The 22,138-nt window shown below is 36.3% G+C and overlaps 1 protein-coding gene across 3 annotated transcripts; it reads left to right on the plus strand.

Annotated features, from left to right (window-relative positions):
- Window positions 1–3,759: 3,759 nt before the first annotated feature.
- Window positions 3,760–20,797, plus strand: LOC124304788 (inositol-trisphosphate 3-kinase homolog). Of its 3 annotated transcripts, none has more exons than XM_046763432.1 (4): window positions 3,760–4,320; window positions 18,773–19,058; window positions 19,637–20,317; window positions 20,420–20,797. In XM_046763432.1, exons 1-4 carry the CDS (start codon window positions 4,223–4,225, stop codon window positions 20,621–20,623), a joined length of 1,269 nt encoding a protein of 422 aa, XP_046619388.1. In that variant the 5' UTR covers window positions 3,760–4,222; the 3' UTR covers window positions 20,624–20,797. The 3 variants fall into 3 exon arrangements, with proteins under 3 accessions (XP_046619388.1, XP_046619387.1, XP_046619389.1); XM_046763431.1 differs by having other exon boundaries at window positions 3,761–4,320; window positions 18,789–19,058; XM_046763433.1 differs by having other exon boundaries at window positions 3,762–4,320; window positions 18,789–18,974.
- The last annotated feature ends 1,341 nt before the right edge of the window (window positions 20,798–22,138 follow it).

Genomic DNA, 22,138 nt, shown 5'->3' on the forward strand with positions numbered 1-22,138 from the left:
GGTGAAAGTCCGAAGGCTGATCTTCTCATTTTCTTAAATTTAAGAATTTAATTTTAGATTCAAAGAATCTGGCGTATATTTGTGAAATCACCTTACCTGAATAAGTGAGTTTTATGAAAAAACTAACATGTTTATTCTAGTAAACTAGGAATCTTACGATATTTTATAACAAGTTGTATCCATTTCAACATTTATGATATAAAAAAAATAATCACGCAGATTCGAGTCAATCTACACTTATCTATTAAAGACTACGATAATCTATCAAAAAATACAAATTGTTACTTAATCCAAAATCAAAAACTATGCATCGGCTCAACAATTCTATACTTTTGCATAGAAATTTCCATAAAAATTCGTTGAAATGTTCATAGAAATTCATAGAAATTTTTATACAAATTCGTAGAACTATTTTGATCAGGGAATTCGACCAATGTTGACACTTACCGAACGATCACTGCAAGTACCACAGTTGAAATTAGTCGAAAACTGGTTACATACATGGCAAAATAACAATATATATAATCGGGAATTGTTGCTGCATTTAAAGTTCGTTTTTCGAAATCAGGTATTCCCGAACAATCATACTCGATATTTGCAAAAGTATTTCTTCCAATAACCGCTGCAAATTACCTGATGCTTTAATCAATTGTTGAAGAAATATCACGTCGAGACAGTGATTGATCGCTGCGGTGTGGAAACGACGTTCATCTGCAGTTTGTTTAAATTTGATGTACAGAAATTCCTGCTAGTTGGACTGTGTCGACTACTTCTAGTCAATTCGGGATTTTCTTAATCGTATCTGTTATATCTTAATCATAATGTTAAATTAGCGAATTCGTACGCCTATGAAAGTTTGCCTCCCCGTCTCCGGAGAAGAGAAAAGAATCTCTTTGCTACGTCTGCAAATATGCACGATCATTATAATATGATGTTCTCTGGAGGAAAATTACGTCAGAATAAAAGATGGTGTGTGGGAGAGAATTAATTAATTTTCTCTCATGCATACTTACGTAGGGACCGTGTAATCTAAAGCGTGATGTAGTTGGCTGATTTTACCGCAAGTCTGACTGTGAGACGGAACTTGTCACTGCGTTCGAACGATTTAAAGGTCGTGATAGAGTCTCGACTGCAGGAATTGTCTGACAATGAGTAATAATGTAAAATTGACGTTCGACTACGGGAAATCGACTATCAGGATCGAAAATTCGCGAAAAGCGAATAATCGCTAGATGAGTATTACACAATGAGCGCATTTCTCGCGCTCGTGAATTCATTAGAATAGGTAAGGATCGGAATTCATTAAAATAGCGACACTCATGACTCATACAAATTCCCTGGATATTCATGTCGAGACATGCGTAAGTACTTTCTTCACTCTCTGTTCGTTCTGCTTTGCTTGTTAACACTTTCGGTTTTCGCTAGAATTTGTCCAAGCTGGTGCTCCTTAAAAAAAAAAAAAGACTTCTGATTCCCTCGAATATCAGTAGCTACGCATTATACTTTTTTTCTCCTCTCTTCGTGGATGTTTGTTATCACGATGGCACGAAAAAGGCCACTCTTTCAGCCATGTGAACAAATATACAAACGAGCCGGTGTTTTTAGTTTAGAATCCAAAAAAGATAGGAAAAACATACAGTACCCGTGTTTTGTTGAAATTCTTCCGTGATAAATTTACAAAACATTCGATAATTTGCTCCGCTTCCTGCAACTTGTATCACTTCTAGTGTATATATAACCGAACAAGATCTCCATTATGCTTCAAAGACGAGGATTACGTGAAATTGATCTCCGGATACGAAAATTGTTTCGTAAGATTAAGATCGTGCAGGTGATACGCGCTTTTGGTTGTTTAGTTCAACCAGTCGTCTTAAAACACTTTGTTTTGTTTTTGGAGCAAGGCTAACAATAAGGAATCTTTATGTAATATCGATCAACTTATTATACGACGATTTTTCCTAAAATTCTTAGCAATCGTCATTTGTACAAACTTCTACGACATGGAATATATCAGCTAACAGTCGCACACTCCTTTGTACCAATAATTTTTTACACAGGTAGATAAATTGAAAAGCGGTGGCAGGTACTGGTGGCTACTGTTAACCATGAATTTAAAGTTCCGCCAGATCACATTCGCCAGCTGTGAAATTAATGACTTCTGACGAGCATTGCACACGCCATTTGTAACGCGTTTCTCGTGTTACAGAGTCGAGAAAGCTTCGCTTCAAAAATAAACTAATCTTCTTAACCGCGACAAGGAACCGCAGTGTTCGTTTCTCACAACGATGTACTCGAGAGCCCCTCGTCCACGGGTCAAAGAGGAAGCTCTACTTGAGCCCGGTCGACTCGTCGTTTTGTAAATTTAGAGAGCAGATCAGTCAGCATCGTTCGTCGTAAGGATAATCAATCGCCTGCAGCTCGTTTTTCAACCGAGTGTCTAACTATACGTTAGCACACGGAATAACCTTAGGTTTTTTTTCCTGCACTCAAAGCAACGATCTTTTTGTACAAGTATGTGACGACAGTTGAACGACTCTCCATTTTTATTCAATCTTTACTGATTGTCAGCCGCAGTATCTGCATGCAGAATTTGGGTTAATGACCTGGCAGAAGGACTACAGGGTACTGTTTATTGACAAAATTAGCGAATCTGCAAACAAGCGAAAAAGGTTTGACTCAGACATGTTTTTATGGCATCGCAGGGTTCTCCATTTTACAGTTTAGCTGTATATTCAGCTGTATGGATGCAAGTTATGAGGTTAAACTTCGCAACTTTAGTGTAAACGTGTGCATTTCTCTGAAAAATCGTTATTTCGAAAACTTCCAGATAACTAATACACTAAAGCGTTTTTGCCTGCTCAACTCCTTCGAAATCACTCTGAAGTAATAAAATAATGATTTTTTTATTTCCGTTGTTTCGTCATACGTTATACAAGCTTGAACCTCACAAGAAGTTGACTGTCGTTCCTCTTCTTCATGCTCTTCTTCGAATCATCCAAACGTCTATAATTTTCGGTATCGATTACAGTGCATTTAGTCGCACCCTGCGTACGCTTTTAAACCGGATACGAATGACGCTGAGAACAATTAATGGGTTCTCAGTAGCTTACCATTTTTGTAGAATCATACCTGGAACGAGTTTCCTTTCTAAGCAAATTTTATGACGAATGAAAGAAACCATAAGTTGATCACAGACACATCATATTTCTATAGAAAGAAAACTCGTATTAGTTTCGATTCCAAAAAAGAACAAAAAAACAAAAAAAAAAATTGGCGAGCCGCTGGAACCATTGAGGAACAGTAAAGTCCATAAATGACTTAATTTTCCGGCTAACTCGTTTTCGGTCCGAAACAAAATGCGACTTCGATTCTATACGAATTATGTGACAATGCATCTCATTTTTTCGCGTCAGCTGCATCGCCAGTCGTTGTCACACAATTCTTATAGAATTGAACTCGCATTTTGTTTCGGAACAAAACAAGTTAGCCAGATGGTCAAGGCATCTATGCGTTTTACCGAACATTACCGCAGTACAAGTCTAGCGAGTAAATTCCACTCCTCGCCTCAAACACGAGGCACGCTAGCTGCGAAGGGTGGTTCATTCCTCCATCGCAAAATGGCGAGTAAAACAAAGGAAACAAACGAAGTCGTCTGGGCGACAGAGTGACGTCGTCTATCCGATGATACCGCGTGTGGTGGTGATAATTAGAGTATAGCTGGAGCAGTGCTCGACAGATTACGATTAGACCGTGAAGCGGCATTAGCTACGATCGTTGGACTGAAACCAACTGAAACCGTGTGGCAATTTCTACACGAGTGAAGTCAGCTATTGTCGCAACTGCTGGCGTAGTTTCGGTGGGTTATAACGGCGGCAGCGAGCGAACCGGCGCAATGAGACTAGTTCGAAAGGCCAGGCGCTAAGCCTCCAGTTGTAATCCAACCACGGAGAAGAGAAGAACGTCGGACATCCTCTCCGTCTGCGGTGTAAAGACGCAACATATTATCGTCGTACGTTTACCTTCGAAGAGACACGTGTTTTCTCATTCGAATGCCGAGACGCTTAGTGGGTGATAACAAGTGTTCCTCTCCGCTGTTACCTGGCACTATTCGTCGCTCGAAACTGTTTTACCTAACACCGCGGCTACACCCTGCAGTGACAATTCCGACTCCTCGTCATACTCGGAGTGTATTATTGTTGTACGATGTCAAGTAGTGTGTGCCATGCCCCGCTTCCAGCCCGAATGGAAGCCTTCACCACCAGGCTCTGTCTGCGAGCTGTCGACCAGTATGAACGCCTTCTTCAGGCTCACTTCAACAAGGTAAGCCATAGCGATTCGATATTGTTTGGATCATTTTACCGGCTGATCTTCGCGCTCGGCTGCTCTCTCTGTTCTCAATTCCATGTCACCTAGTTGTGCAGTCGAGCTTTTCGAATCACACGTGACTTTGCTGAAATGAGGTTGAGGCTCGTAACGTTATCGTAACGATGGAAATCCTACGAGGTTGAAATTGAGGTTGAAGTTAGCAAAGTTATCGTAACGACTTTCTTAATATTACAGTGATTTTAAAGGAACGAAGATTTCAAAATATGATTGTCTTTTGTTTCGTTACGGTTTACTTAATTTCAGACAATTTCAAAATCGCGAAATAACGCTTTTTCCTCGGCATGAATCGTTACGATAATGCAACTAACTTCAATACGATCGAATTCTTACATATTTCGTAAACTACAATATACTGCATAAACGTAATCACATTTATGCATTTCTAAATCCGTGATTGTTAGGGACAAAAAATTACTCAACGACCCAACGATTCCAACTTCAGCTTCGTTGGATGTTTCGAGCGTCCGTCACGTGGGAAAACCAATTACCTGTATCAATTTCGAATTCACGCGTGTTTAGCTAATGTCTGTCTCCAGAAAAAAATCGTGTAATAAGCTTACATGAAATAAAAAATCTGTTGGAGAAATTTTTACTCGCGCACACTTTGCCGATTATCAATTCAAGAGTTACGTAAAAAAGGGGGGCTATAAAGTCACGCGATTTTGATGGATAAATTATTGTAAACGTTACATCAGCGTTCTAATCATTTAAAAAGTGTGCCGAAGTTTCTTTTAATACTTATTTTTATTTGGGATGGGTAAATAGCTGTTAAGTCGCGTCGAGATTTTACGCCAATGCTGATTAGACGATATAAACGTTGACAAGCTGATTAATGCAGACAAGTTTTTGCGAATTATTGCCTTTTTACTCAGTCATTTAATGGCCTTTTTCACTTCTACCTTACACTTTTTTTTTTTTTTCGTTTACGTCCCTGCATCACATATCCGATCAGTTCAGACTTCGGTTCAAGCGTTTTATTGATCCGCAAAAAGATTCTGCAGAGTCCAGCTGGCCGTATTTTCGAAGCCTGTAAGTTAGAACCGATAAGGACTGACTGATTTCAGCTGTTTCAGCTATTTTCACGTATATTTGTTCACGTGTTTTGAATCCAATTTCTCGATGATTGATTCTAAGTCTTATAATTTCGGCGAAGCAGGCGTTGATATGTGATGATTAACAGGGTGTGAGTCAAAATTTGGAAAGAGTCAAAAATCAACATTTCGAGCAATTCATCTTTCGCTATTTTATTATCGCGTACTTGAAGTCTCGATTTATCGGCCATTCCAAATATTGTTCCTTCCAAGTTTTAACCCCCGCCCGATTAACATCCAGATTCATTGATAATCCAACCGCAATGGCAATAGTTGCCCCTCATTGTTTACCGATCGGAATCACGCCACACGCAAATTAGCTCATCAAAATGTCATACGTCAGAGAAAATTTTTATAGTCAGAGAAATTTGTTCCTGTATATATGTGTATATTTATATATACATATATCTATATATATAATATTTGTATGCACGTACGTCTGTAAAACGACTATGAACGTACCTACGTACACTTTTATACTTATATGTATATATTATAGATTCGCTCGACGCAGCACGCGCATCACGTTGCTTGAAGTTTATTAAGCACAATGTGAATAACAATGATTAGAGCTATTTATAAATCAGGCTCGAAGGCATTAATCATTCATCGGTCATCCGTTCTTTCGGTGATGCAGTTTTTTGCTTTTGCAAACATACGATATGCACATTGGGTATACATATATATATATATATATATGATAATTAATCTCAAACGAACAAAACGGTGTTTCGACTTTTAACGACAAATTTGATGGTGTGTTTGTATGCATACCTTCGCATATTGGTTTCGCAATATCGAAGTGCATCCGGATATGCAGGAAGGAATTCTCATCTTCACCTCGAGAACAAGGCCGTGAAACGAACGTTCTTTTTCTTTACTCTTGCACAAGGGTACACGATGTTATTATACCTTTTACGTATACCGAAGCCCAAATTCTTCACTTGCGCAAAGTTTTTTTTTTTTTTTTTTTTTCTATCAAATCAGGAAATTTTGTCCCGCTAATCGTCCGTTCGAATTTCGTTGCCTAATTCGTCGAAACCGCATGTTTAAATATTGAAAGAGAACTTATTATCCACATTGTTGTCTAATCTCTAAGCATTTGATTTTTCGAATCGTGCAAGTAAATACCAAAAAATGCAAAGCTTTTATTTACTTTTTTTTAATCTTTCTCAGAAGCGAATGCAATGTTTAGCAATACAAGGACCTGTAAAAAATTCAGTAAACACGACTCAGGTTCGACTCGCTTCAACGAGGAATCAGCAGACCTCTCGATATAATAATATATAAACCGTCGGCAAGTCGCGCGTTGCGAAAAACGTCGGGTTTCGAGGAAATAATCATGGTATTCGACTCGCGAGCGATCGCGGTGTTTCGTCACGCATATAATCGGCTTTTATAAGGCATTTTCAAACTGCCGATGATCGTTTTGTATACTCGTAAAACGCGTTAAACAAACTACGCACGTAGTTTCATAGATATATCATGTATAATATAAATTTGTATCCTGAATTCCGGACAAACGACTTGATTGATTTTCAATAGATGTAACGAATAATGTAATATACATTAACGTTATAAAAACGACCCGTGAATACATACACGTATGTGGATACATGTAATATATACAGAGCGATGCGTGTTGTACACAAAACCCTTTCATCTATTACATTTACTTCCGGTTGTGGAATGTAATCACCGCATTTGTTATATTCTATTATTGTATCGTCTCGCTCATACCTGTACTCGTCGTAAAACGATTTGAGTTTCTTTTTTTTTTTTTTTCATGGTTTCCACAGGATGAATAGATGATAAAAAATTGCGTGGTAAAATTTTAACTGTAGAAAAATATCTAACGTAAATCCTAACATGAAATTCCGTGATCGTTAAGTTACTAATTCATTGATTAGCAAATTATCCGCAGTATTAAATCTCTGCTACCTATAAAATCGAACAATTTTATACATTCTTAATTATCTGCCGGCTATAGACCGTCGTTTTCTAATCCTATTTCACGATATTAAAATTTAGTACGGCCCCCGTATTTTTGTCTTCTATTTTTACCGCTCTTCGACTTAATTATCATCGTCGAAAATATACGTAGTAGTATAATACAAGTTAGGAAGCTTTGGGGGCGCCGAAAGTTATGTATTATATATATGTAATGCACGTGCCATTCGTTCCATTCAACAAAACGATCTACTGTATTACGTTTGAGATAAACAGTAGTCTTAAGACTTGAAATTGTTCATCAGTTTTATAGGTTGATTTATGCACTGCTTGTATGTATTACATACTCAGATTCGTAAATTTTCAAATGAAGAAAATTTCACTTACAGTCGCCAGTAATAAGCTGTACAATTTTTTTTTTTTTACCTCTCTTTATTCGAACACGTGTGCATAGGCATCAGTATATTATGCGTCGATATCGACGCTCGTGTACACAAAAGTATGTATATATATATATATATATGTACATACTGTACATACATGGATGTCACACTGCCGTATGGTGATATTTTTTCTACGTTACACATATAGGCATGTATAATATACGCACTCTTATTACACGCGTAACAGTATTCTAAACAACTGTTCGTCGTATACGCTTAATCATATTATTGTGTTTCGAAGAAAAACAATGCGGGGAACAAGAAGGAAGTATGCTAGGCGGAAACGGCAATTAGGTGGCGGAAACTACGTCAATTCTTAATAGAAAAACGAGAGGAAGATAATTAGAAGGAAGAAATCAAATTAGACGTGAAGATAATGTCGTTTAAATAAACGCCTCAATTATCGAAATCGCATAACAAACTAATTGTAAATTTCGCACCCATCTATACACATATACGAATTCATATAGAATATAATATATATATATATATATATATATACATATATATATACATATATAATATAGGTGTGACCGGATGGTGAATAAATAATTATACCGTATACGCGTATATATATATATGTATATATGTACATTGTACACATATGCGTAACGGCTATGAAAAAGCCCCCCCCCCCCCCCTCCCCCCCTTTTTTTTATAATCTGTATCGTAGTGTCGCATATATGAAAGTACATATTATATGGGTCTGAATAATATATGTATACATTGCGGAAAAAAAAAAAAAAAAAAAGGAGAAACTACCTACGTCAATCTCATATCTACTTTAGGATCGGTTATAGCGTTTCTCGAAGCCGCAATCAGAACGGAGAGGAGTCAGAATTATGTTTACGTTATACGGAGAAACGTCTGCGTCGTTCCTTAGCTACGGTTATTTTCTATCCTCGGACAGCAATGTGTATAATATTTTTTACTATGAAAATTGTTATAATATTGCTTTGCTGAACGATCATCATCATTGCGCGCAATTGTATCGCAATAACTATTATTATTATTATTATTATTATTATTGATAAAAGTCTACTTTCGTTGACGTTGAACAACAATACGCTTGATCGTTTTGCAAATAGAAATTTGCCAATCGTTATCGATATTTCGATTTACATATAACGTTATACTTTCTTGCTTAGATCTGCAATATGCTGATATTCATGCAACTTAAACTCTGTAAAGATTGATTACCTTTGTATTATCGGATGCAGGGGGTGAAACGTATATGTACCATAATCTAAGTCGTAAATTTATCTCGTATTACTTGACCCAAGCTTTACCTGCACACATCAGCGATCAAGTTAATTGGTAAATGCGATAAGCCGAACGACGACGATGTATAACTATAAATTTTTTTTCTCCTTTTTTTTTTTTCCTTTCTGGATTAAACAAATTGATTGCTTGCGAACGAACCGTGAACGAAGAGGTGATTAACGTGTTTGTAATATCGACAGATTGTCTGAATTATTATACCTTATAATACACGAATAACGGTGAGATATGATAAAGGGAATTTTTAAATTTCTCCGGTATTTTCATACTTATTTTTAGATTTTTTTTTTTTTTTTTATTCTTTAATTCCTTACGCAAAAACACATTAAATATTATCAAGCAGTTTATGATCCTTGATAACGAATTAAATTGAAATTATTTTTACCGGTGGTGTATATAACGCGTGCAGATTGGTAGAGAAAAAAAACGATCAACCATTGCGGTAAAAATTATTAGAGTTTAATCTGTAACTCCTTTATGTACAACCGCTTATCGCGCTAGTCTCAAGGTACGGCTCCAAATTTTCTTCTTATCTGTTGTACGGTGTTAACGGTGCTGAAAATTAAGCTGCAAAACTACAACGCAGTACGATTATCACTGTTCTTTCTCTTTCGCTCTCGCAAGCAAACACGATTATTGGATCAGGAATTAACCATCATACTTTTTACTGTCGATCTCAAAGGTACGCTTGTGCGTAAAGAGTTGAAAATTTTCAGAGGTAACATCAGCATTGCAGGATAAACGGAGTCTTCTTCGCTACTTGACGACCATTCGTCTTGGCCAAAATTAGTATAATAAATTTTTGAATAATTATGAAAATCCGCTTGCTATAGAATATACATTATACAACTACTCGTTTGTATTTGTATTCACTTTACACAGCCTAAATCTTTTCGCCGGTTAGCGCTAATCGGTAAACATTAAATAACGTTTGGCCAAATAATCATGTGGTGAATCTTTGTCCTCAGCTTTTTCTCTCTCTCTCTCTCTCTATCGATCTCTCCTTTTTCAAGAGTATGCCTGTATACATATACCTGTATATTTTTAAGTTTGTAACCGGCTTTTCATGCTAGTTGTTTCCAGTGAAACGGAGCATTGTTATTTGAAGAAGTATGTTTTTTTGCTTTTAGTGTATTGCTCGTTCGTAAAAACTTTGTATATATTTTGTTTACATTTTTAGCAAAGGCATGCCAATTTCATCAAGCAGATTCACAATTATTTTTATGCAACGCGAGCATGTCTTACGCGTTTTTTCATGCGTCTTTTCCGTACGCAAAGTATCCGTTTTTATGACAACGCGTGTGCGTCTGTGAATGCGCATGCGCGGAGTACAGAAAAGACCATTTTCAACTCCTAGGCACTGATATACCGGGACAATCTCTTAAAACCTAAAAATCAACTGCACATGCGCGAGTTTTATCGGCTGTTCGTGCAGGCTGGCCAACCCGAGTTTCAGCTGTCAAACTGTTTCTGCCGGCGATGTAGTTGATACGGATTTTCGAGGTTAGAATCTTAAATAATTGAGGTAGTGACACCGAAAGGTCTGGGGAAGCATTTGTTATTGGTTCGGAAAGTTGATTGTTCAAAGAACGATCGGAATTTAATACTTATGCTCTTTGAAAATTCAAACGTCCACATTTTATTTACGTTGGCCCGCCTGCATCGCAAAATATCGCCGACCAATGAGATTGAATTATTTGGAGCATGCGCAGTTGTTTTTGAAGTTTCACCAGATTTTCCCGGTATATACTAACTAAATAGCCGATTGCGTATGTCTAGCATGGGCGCAGCGTGGTCCCATTGGAATCCCGGAAGGCGTAATTTTTTTGGAGCTCCCGTATGCTCCATATGAATTCAAATTTTTCAATATTAATTGTGGACGTCGTCTGATAAGTCCATTTGTTTCGTAAATAGCCAGCGTAAGCAGCAGTGACCCCGCCATAGAAACTTCCGTGATGAAAGGAGATTAGAAATTTTGCCAACAGGTGGCGGCACAATGGGGCTCGAATTAAAATGGCGGCTTCCGGGATTCAATGGGGAGCAGAATTTCACGTTTATATACAGGCGTCCATTTTCTGTCCGCGCGCATGCGCTGTCGCAACCGAGATTACGCGATCCTAACCTCAAAATTGTGCTTCGTGAAAAAACGCGTAACACACTCTTGTTATGTCAAGAATGGTGTGCAACAAGGAGACAACGGTATTTTCGCCTCCCGTATTTGCAATATTCGTCTTTGACTCACCTAAGACTCATATTGCAAACTTACGATCAGCCCGAAAAGGTTGAGTTTGCCTCCTTGTTACATAATGTGCTATTCTTTTACAAAATACAATTTTTCGATCGATTGTTGTCACACAAATATCATATTATACAAATAGAATCCTACGCGTCTGCTACACGGCATGGCGTTTCGTGTTTCGTTTAATTAACGTTCAGATTTTATAACACGGGGATACATTTCCGCTGTGTAAAATTGCCAAATGGAAATCGGCGTCTCGATGCGCAAAGAACGAGATGCAAATTTTTTTGTCAAGCCTCAAAACCCTACATAACAATACTCTATACACGAATACGTATATTACATATACCTGTACAGTATAGCTAATCATCTGACTATAATGCAGTTCGCGGTCAGACTCAATGCCGTCGTCTGTAATAAATTATTGTACGTTTGCATATATACATATATATGTAACATTTTTTTTTGCTCTCGTAAATATTAAGTATAAACGTTTTTGAAGGAGAAATAATTGAAAGGTGAAGATATGAAAAAATATTATCTATTACTGTCTTATGACATTACCGGCGTAGATGTCAATGCCTCCGATTGAATTTACGCTTTGCATGTAATGAATTATTGCAAAAAAACTTTTGTCACTACGCCAAATTTCCTCAACCTTGTATTATGTATGCAAATATGCGTGTATGTGTATATGTTGTAAATATATATTTTATTTATATATATATAGAAAACCTTGCCTATGCGATATTAAAATTAATACCTTGTCGCTGAAACTAGATATGCGCAAGGTATGCTAGACTTGTGTGTATTGCGTGCGTGTGTTTTGTGTGCAGTGATTACACGCCTTATACATTACAGTGATACGCGTATCCAGTAGAGGATTTTGTATCGCTATTTTCGACGCCATATGTACCTTAAATAAATATGTATAATTTGCATTTGGACATATATATGTATATGTGTACGTGTTTGTATTTGCATACATACTCTATGTTTATATGTATAAATATCCTACGAGGACTGCTCTAAAGATAGCCGGACGTTAGAAGTACGACGTGTAAATGTTTTCATTGTTTTTTCGCACGCGATTCTCATTCAAAATCAAGCCACGCGGTACTTTTTTGCAACACTTAAGTCTATAAGTAAGTTTATTATACGTATGTATATGTACAGTATCCTTATGCCGTATGAAATACGGTTGTTGACTTCGCATCGTTTCGCCTATAATATTATAGATATAATATATAAGGCGTACGACACGGCGAATTTTGGGGGTCTCATGTACACGGAAACGATCATCATTTCTACATTGTGAATTATGTACATGCGCCACGTTGTGTATAAAAATAAAACAACCTCTGCAGGCGATGCATAATTATTACCATTTATGTATTCGCGTTCCCGTGTCTTGATTATCAAACGTCTGTTTAGTGGGTGTTCTTTAGTTTCTGTACCAATCACTTGTTTGCGGTTTTTTTTTTTTTTTTTTCAATTTTTACTTTTTCACCTTTCGCAGTGCGTACAGTCAGAATAATTCTCATCGAAATATGCAGCAGGCGTGTGAATAGTTTGCTTACATGGTTTACAATGTTCGGTATATTTTAATTTATTAATTATACATTCACGCGAACGAGGAAAAAAGAGGAGTTTTTAAGTTGATTGAACGCAATTGCTCGAGAAATATTTTCGTATATACTTTTTTTTGGACGCACATACCTATAATTTCAAGTTTTCGAAACGACGGTAGTGTATTATGTAATATTATTATACGTGCGTGTAAATTGTAAACAAATTTTTTACCTTTCTTAATTCGCGTTACTTTATGCAATTTTTCAAGATATTAAACTCGTTACTTTCATTCACGAATCATTTATATCGGAGAAAGACAGAGAGAGAGAGAGAGAGAGATAAAGAGAAGTAGAAAAAAACCATAAATTTTTTGTAAATGTGAAGGAAACATCAAACAACTTATTGTTGAAGAGAATCTATTAAAAGTTTACACGATACCGTGATGAAAGATATGTGAAATTTTTTTAAACTACGTCCATTAATATATGACGATTAACGAATACTAAATATTATTTGAATGGCGGTAAACGGTGTGCGAAGAATATTTTTTTTTCAAGTATTATCACACGTGCAGGAACAGCGGTTATAAATAAATATAAGTAGCGAACGAATAAAATCGAATACCGAGACATTGGAAAAATATACATTAAACGTTGCAGTATATGTATAATACACTTTTGTTGCACTACTCTGCAGCACAAGGGTGATAAAATTGTTGCAGTGTATCACTTTTCAAGCCAATCGAATATAATTCACAGCTTTAACTCGAATATCGCTTGTCATAATTATTACAAAAAGACAGATATTCCTATTAATTATGGATATATATGTCAGTCAGATTTCTATTTCACTCTCCTACAGCTATATCTATTGATAAAAAATATATCAGTATTGACTTTTCTTGTTTTCCTTATTATATTCAGGAACATCTGGCCGTATTAAGGAAATTTCCAAATTTAAAATCGTTTGCTCATGCTGAAAATATTAATCAAGATTCTTCTCTTTGAAACCACTTCATTTTTTTGTCAACACCGATATTATTCTCACTAGTCCGTGTCGCAATTCGAAGAACTTGATTTTTCGATACACCCTAATATATCTGTGTAAATATATATAATATTCTTCTTTATTACTTTCGAGGAATTGGTAGGAAAATTGCGGGTCATCATATTACATACGTCATATACCGAGAACGCGTCTATGCCTATCAAGAAACTAACGTATGCACTTCTGTAAAAATATATTTAATAGATTGATCGATCGTTAGCAGGATAATGTATAAAGTCCGTCTTAACCGGATCGCGTCAGTAAAATGACGTTTACTTTGGCTTTCAGAAATATGTACACCGGGAGACAATGAATCTGAGACGGCTAATTTTTTACACTAGACAGTTATTTTGGCAACACAGAGAAACTTACAGCGCCACAGTCGGCCGAGCGCGAAACAAACTCAATCTCAATAAACGTAACGTAACCCATGACCGTCGAATCTAACCTTAGAATACCGCGGGGATAATGACTTCTTAGGTTGACACGTATTCTAAGGTTAAATTCGATGGTCATGAGTTATGTTACCTTTATTGAGATTGAGTTTGTTTTGCGCTCGGCCGACTGTGGCGCTGCAGGTTTCTATGTGTTGCCAATATAACTGTCTAGTGGAAAAAATTAGCCACCTCAGATTTATGGTCCCCAAGTATACGTACGTATTTCTGTCGTTAATCTCGCGGCATGAAGCAGAAAGGTTTTCGATATATTTTTGTTCAACGTTGCTTGAATATGTACGTGCAATAAAAATTGCGCTATCTGCGGTAGTTTCACGACGTGTATGCATGTAAGCACTGATATTACTCAAAATCAGTGACGTTTCTTCTTCGGTCGGTAATTTCTGACTATACCTGTAATATATAATCTTCTTGAACTAGAAAAAAGAAACCACATAGCGCGATGAATATTAACAAGAACTACAGCGTGCAAAAATCCACGTAATTTTCAACATTGTATGATTGTTAGCGATTTATAATCAAGTCTTGATTCGATAATACAATTTTCGGGGATTGTATGTATGTACAACATACATAGTTTAATATTTATGGTAGCTACATACATGGTGGCTCAATCAGTAAACATGTATGTTTGTATGGGAATACACGATGTCGATATGAATGACGTCGGCCCTGATGAATTTTCCGAATTTGCAACAGGTTTCTTGTAATTACCCAACACGTCTCCGGTACAACCAACTCGTCTTTATACATGTGCTGTAATATAACTTTCTGGACTGCGCGATACGTTTTCCGGCGCAGGATTTACGCAACTGTTTTTGATGTGTAATAACGAGAAGAAAGAAAAAAAATTGAAAGAACTTCATAAAATATTACATGTATATTTATGTACGAATAAAAATACTGACGCAATTATTATGACGACTAATTATAATACTTGAATCACTGCGATTCATAATTCCAGCATTATTATATTATGGTTAAGAGAAAGAATTCACGTCTGCATAATATGGGAGACTTCTTTAAGAAAAAATAATATCGACATTTCGCGTACCAAAGAATTCACCTTTGACGTTGGCGTGATATGATCCTTTCTTATTGAACACGATACAAATAATTGATATACTTAAAGAAAATTTGAATATTATAACATACGTGTGGTGTATTATGTACCACATTATTATGTGTATACATAGGTGTATGTATAAATATTTATGTGGTATATAGTGCGGAATTTGCCTCGTTACGCCGCAAATATATGTGATTCGATCTTGTTACGAAATTTTTATCCATATACTCCGTGTATGTAACAAACAATATTCATTATGCACACACATACACACAAGCATGTATATAACGCATTGTGTACGTACATACAATGGTTTTGAAACGAACAGTTATCTAGTCGATTCGGAATTTTATATTATACCGGCTGTACAGATTGCAGATTCGATTTATTCTTCCTTTATTTTTCTTTCAACTGTTATGAAACTAGTGTTCTTTTTCGCAACATCATAGTACCTACATCGATATATCGTGCATTCGTATTTCTGCAGTAAAATTTTCCTCAAGTAATGTGGTAGAAGAAATTGCTTAAATTCGTATATAAATGTGAGCATGAAGAGAAAGGAAGAAAAGTTTATGGTGAATTGGGGTGAATGTTATAAACTGATTGTAAAAATTAATTGAAATTCGATAAGTTACTCGATTTTCCGTGGATATCGCTTATTATGCTATTACTAAAAAATAAATATCGGTATCACGTGCAGACTTAAAAATTCATCTGTACGAGAGATTAATTAGTGGTATATGCATAAAATACCTAAATATGTCAGGTTGAGATGTGAAACGGAGTGAATTAATAGCTATTAAGAAATAATTATCAGTATATATTTCATGAAGCGCAAAAAAAAAAGAAAAAAAAAGAATAGAAAGAAAAAACGAGTAAAACTAAACCGCGGCATATTTGCATAATAGATACGTAAACCGCGGTAAAATATAACACTCAAAAGCTTTATCATCATTCTCGTATGTTGCAGTATTTATATACATATAAAATTTTATCAACAGTTTCCTGTAACTCGCTGTGAACTCTTAAAAGCACAAACTTGATCGTGCAAGCGAAGCAGGTAACACGTGCAATGCGAGATAAATTTTATCTACATGTATGTTTACGTACTATATCAATATCAGTAAAACGTATCATATTCTCATTTCAGTGATTTATTTTTGCTTGATTAAAATATGCTCTTGCCAACTCGAGTACTTCACAAATTAAATATACTTTTTGTTGTATTCTCTTCATTTTTATACTGGTTTGCTTTCGTTTCCATGTATCTGAAGGAATAAAAAATTTAATTTCATCAAATGTATACCTGCATCGAATTAACCCTTTGAGTCACATTATTGTGCTGAGTCAACTTTTATAACAAGATAGTATTCTAAGGTTTTTGGGGCAGGTAATTACGAATCTGAAACCAGATTTAAAAAATTGAAGATGGCGGATCCAATGCAGTGGACGAAAATTTCAAATTTGATCGAATCCGGTGAAAAAATTCAAAGCAGGGGTTTCTGTGGTCGCTGATTGGTTTCGCCGCACTGAATTTTCAAAATCTGGTTTCAGATTTGTAAACGGCGACCCCAAAAACCCCTGGACAAAGTTTCTTCTCCGGATCCGATCGAATTTGAAATTTTCGTCCGCCATCTTGAATTTTTAAACTCCGATTTCAGATTCATAATCAGCGACCCTAAAAACTTATAATTTATGTAAAACGTGTATATGCTTCGAGGAGTAACTCGCTCGGAAATGAATTATTCCTTCAATTTTCACGATTTTTTGCCAATCAATTTGTTGCTAACAATAACAATTTGCATTATATCGCAATAATTACTCTCGAGTATTAAAGACCTATTACTATACTGCCAGAAATAGCAAACAAAAAAAAACCGCAAAGAAATATGTTGAAAAGCACTCTAACTATACAAAAAATGGATATAAAATAGATGGTAAGAATAAAGACTCAAAGGGTTAATTGTAAGATGGAAGAAAATCGTCAATTATAGAATTAGATTCGCGCTGACGATTGTATACATATTATAGGCGAATTATAACGGCTTATTAGGTAAAGAGAATAATAAGACATTGCAACTTTGAGCAAAGTCACGAAACGGTATGACTGTTCAATCTTTATCACTCTCTTTTTTTTCTCTCTCTATCTCTCGGAATAAGGTATTCAGATTGTAGACTAAGTACAGAGTTGCTGCGAACCTCGGGCATTTCGTTGAGTTGCGCGGTTATCGCCGACTCGTACCATATACTATATACGATCGATGATCGGCGTGCGCATTATATAACCAGTACCGCATATAACATTATTCGAAAAGATGGTTTCTCCAATTTGAACGTAGAGTGAAAACTTGATTTTTCGTATTTCACGCATAAACACACGCGCCTCGGCATCGTGCTTAGTACAATACTTATATTATACGTAGGTATGCAGATACAACTAATTATACTTTCTGGGAATTTATTCTTCGCACTTGCGTCTGTCTCCCTATCATATCTTTATCTTTCGTTCTCTCCCCTCTTTTGCGAGTGCCGGGAAGATATTGGCCCCTTAAATTGATAAAATATATAAATAGGCAGTACACGTTTTATATTTGAAAATTTGTTTTATTACATTTACAATAACGAATAAAACTTATCTGCAACGAAATGCAACGATTGATAAATTTCTATTTTTGTCATCTTTGTTACTGGCTTACATCTAGTGTACAGAATTATTGTTACTTGTTTTTTCTTTGACGTAAAAGAAAATGATTTAAAATCGAGGTTCTGGAAGTAAGCTTGGCAACTTCCGTCACTTCGTTTCGTTAATTTCTTTTGTTATGACTATAGTCTTTCGACTGGTGTTATAATATGTACTGTTGTACGACCGAGAAATAACTGTCGCGCTATTTAATTATCGCATAGACACAATATTTTACATAATGTATATTATTATAAACAGAATGAGTTCAGAGTCTCCGTGGTTTATTTTGCACTCTTGTGAAAAAACGCGCAAGCTCGTACATAGACATGCTCTTGTTCTGTTCCATTTATTTTACTTTACGTTTTCACTTGCGACATCGATCCTCGTGTGCCAACATGTGCTGAAATCAATTCGATAATTCTCATTTAATTGTCCCCAACACGTAACACGGCTTTCCACATTATAATCGTTATAGCTACACGCGTGACGTCCATAAGAAAACACGTTAATTTTCAGGACGTTTTTACCATGTTTGACGTCGTTAAATTCTTAGTAGGTTTGTTTGCTTACAGCCCTCGAGCAAGGAGCAGCCATCACGTTTAAGGCATGAATCGGCTTCGCCAAAGGAACAGCGGCGCCGTAAAGAAAATCCGGGCTCGTATTCTGCAGTTACCGCCTTCCGACAATGGAGAAGGAGCACTTCCGTCGGCAGTAGATCCGGTTCTGCAAACTCGAAACTTCCCAATGACCCAGCAACGGTACGAAGACTCGAACAATTCCCCCTTGTGCTTTCCGACACGTCCATGCCAGATGAAGATTTATCCTTAAAATTTCTCGCTCTGGTACGTGTTATCCTTTCATATTTCATTTATCCCTGCACTTTTAGAACCCCCTTTCATCTGGTTGGTTAAATACATGAATTCTTCACAAGTCGGAAAATTTCGTCACCAAGCACAATTGTATATATTGAATAAATTTTCAAAATTAAGAACAGTATTTCCGTAAACTCTGTGAAGTAGAGATGATTATTTTATAGAGATGTAGAGATTCAAATTGTTAGCGGATTCGTTTTTGATATTTGAGTTCGAAATTCGGGACAAAATCAAGATGGCGGCCGTTTACTCACTTACGATTCTACTTCAGCTCTACGATAATTCCTAGCTAGTGTAATTTATCTAGCGTCGTTTCTTGATAAATTCGAGGGCAGCAAGACTAGTTTCTTCGTGATTTGATTTTCACCAAAAGCCCAAGCGGTCAGAGATTAACTTGCAAAATTCCCATATGCACATGGTATGCTACCCCTATGGCTCACTTTTGAAAGTAAAAAACCAAACGAGAAAAAGACTAAGGATAACAATCCGCATCGGAATTAAATGAATTCGATTTTTTTTTAACTAATTTATCATGCTTATGTTTGTAGAATGCACTCGATCTTACTGCGCCAGCAAGCGACGTGTTGCTGAAAAACCGCCTGAAGTCGTGGTTTCAATTATCGGGACATCCGGATGGTTTTGCTCCAGCTGGACCTGGAACAGTGTGGAAAAGGCGTACGGGAGGCGCGGAGAATACCGAAAGAATGGTATACGAGGCGCTGAGCAAAGATGAAACGATGAGAGATTGCGTGCCACGGTATTATCGTGAGGTGGAGTACAAAGGGGACACGTTTATTGAACTTCAAGACCTACTTTTCGGTTTCAACGACCCGCACGTGATGGACATTAAAATGGGTACGCGTACCTTTCTCGAGTCTGAAGTTTCCAAGACAGCAGCCAGGCCGGATCTTTATCAAAAAATGGTTGCCGTCGATCCGGATGCCCCTACTATTCAGGAACACGAACAGCGAGCTGTTACTAAGTTGCGATACATGCAGTTTCGCGAACAACAGAGTTCGACCTGTAGTCACGGGTTCAGAATTGAGGCTATGAAACTGCCGGGTGCACCGCCGATCACCGACCTAAAGAGGGTCAAGTCTCATAGCGAGGTTCTTGGCACTATGGCCATGTTCTTGAAAGGCCGTGGAAATACCCGAGAAAAATTACTTGAGCGGCTCAGAAATCTTCGGGTCAAATTCCAACAGTCGACGTACTTCCAAACCCATGAGGTGAGTTCGTATCTCTTGACTCTGTAATGCGATAATTAGAATGCATTATTGATTACTATTGTAACGATTCATAACATAAAACCTATTTTTTCTCTTTTTAAGGTAATCGGTAGCAGCATTTTCATGATATACGACGAGGACAAGGTTGGAGTTTGGCTGATAGACTTTGCAAAGACCTACAGAGTTTCTGACGGTCAGATATTAACCCACAGATCGGGTTGGGAACAAGGCAATCACGAGGAAGGATTTCTTTTTGGGTTAGATAACTTGATTTCAACTATTGAAGAAGTTGATATCTCTTCGTAGAATTTTGCAACCTCTGACTGACATATATTATACGAATATTATAATCTTATTTAATTATATAAATTATTGTTTAGTATAAGATTTGATAACGAAATTCTCTGGTCTGATTATATTGTATTTTAAGATTATATATTTATAAAAGAAATATTACTAGAATAAATTACCTTCGAATTATTATCTATAACATATCGCTCAGATGCGTTTCTACCGGCTCATATTTCGATGGGTATCATTGAATTCGATTTAAAACCTTTTTCAGATCTCGATGACCTTTGAAATCGTGGCAGTTAAAGCGTGTTTCCGATTATTCGTTTCTACTGAACACGGAAAAAACAATTACTCACTTAATATTGTGCATGCGACTTTCAAAGATAAGACAAAAACAAAACAATTCTCCAGCTGACCTAATTACAAGTGGGTATAATTAAGTGTTCGAACTAGATAATTGTCACAATAGGCTCAACAAATTATCAATTGGCTGGTGAGCTATAGCATTAAACGTATAGTACGGCTGAACCTGCTTGCAGCTGCTTTTAATTGACGGTATTATGTGTACTGGTGTTTCACTTACGCCTGTCGAATACTTCACCAGCTGCGGGTACTATTCAGTTAGATTTTCTTATTACGTCTATTTACGCGTCATCGCTGAAAATAAATTCATGGATAGCAACGATTTCACAAATTACAAATAAAAGACAGCTGACCTAATATTTAACTACAAAGCTGAATTGGAATTAAGCCACTGTGACGCGGTTTTAGAGGTATGTACAGGATGATTAATTATAATTTATTGTGAAAGGCTATGGTTCAAAAGTTGAGCAAAATTGAATTTTCTTAAAAAAAACTTTTCTATTTTTTCTTTCTATGCCTTATTCAGTCCTTTGAAATTTTAATGATAGCCTTTGAATCAGAACTTTAATCTAAAAACATTTTCAAGCATTCACGATTGAATAATTAGGCTCCTTTGTATTCGCACCTGAATGGTCAGTCATGAGTAACAATTATGTTTCGTTATTTGTGTAAGTCATTTTCCCTGATCGTTTTGTTATTGTTTGCTGACTCCGTGGAATTGGGTGAAACGTGCATTAAGGCATTAAAATTTATTCGTCTTACAGTTTCGCTAAAGATTTGGTGTACAAAAAATGAATAACAACATAATGAGCATATCGATTTTCATTAGCTTAGTCAATAACTTGAACTATGTTTCGAGACTTTGAAATTACAAAACATCAACATTTACAGTTGCGTTTAAGCGACATTTTTTTCACCTGTTATAATAGAAATGCATAATATTGGGATCCTCTGAAATATAGCACTGCCTGAATGACGGTACAGGCTTTTAACCACTTGTTCTTTTATTTTTAATCATCGGCAACTAATGTTATATTTTACATATTATTCTAAATTAAATAAAGGTCGCTAAAATTAAAAGTATCGAAATAGATCGCCTTTTATCAGAACAACATGGAAAATGGAGATGTTGTATGCTAATTCTTGAACTGTAGATTTTTGGAA

Source organism: Neodiprion virginianus, chromosome 5 (assembly GCF_021901495.1).
Source record: "Neodiprion virginianus isolate iyNeoVirg1 chromosome 5, iyNeoVirg1.1, whole genome shotgun sequence".
In the NCBI taxonomy this organism is placed as follows: Eukaryota; Metazoa; Arthropoda; class Insecta; order Hymenoptera; family Diprionidae; genus Neodiprion; species Neodiprion virginianus.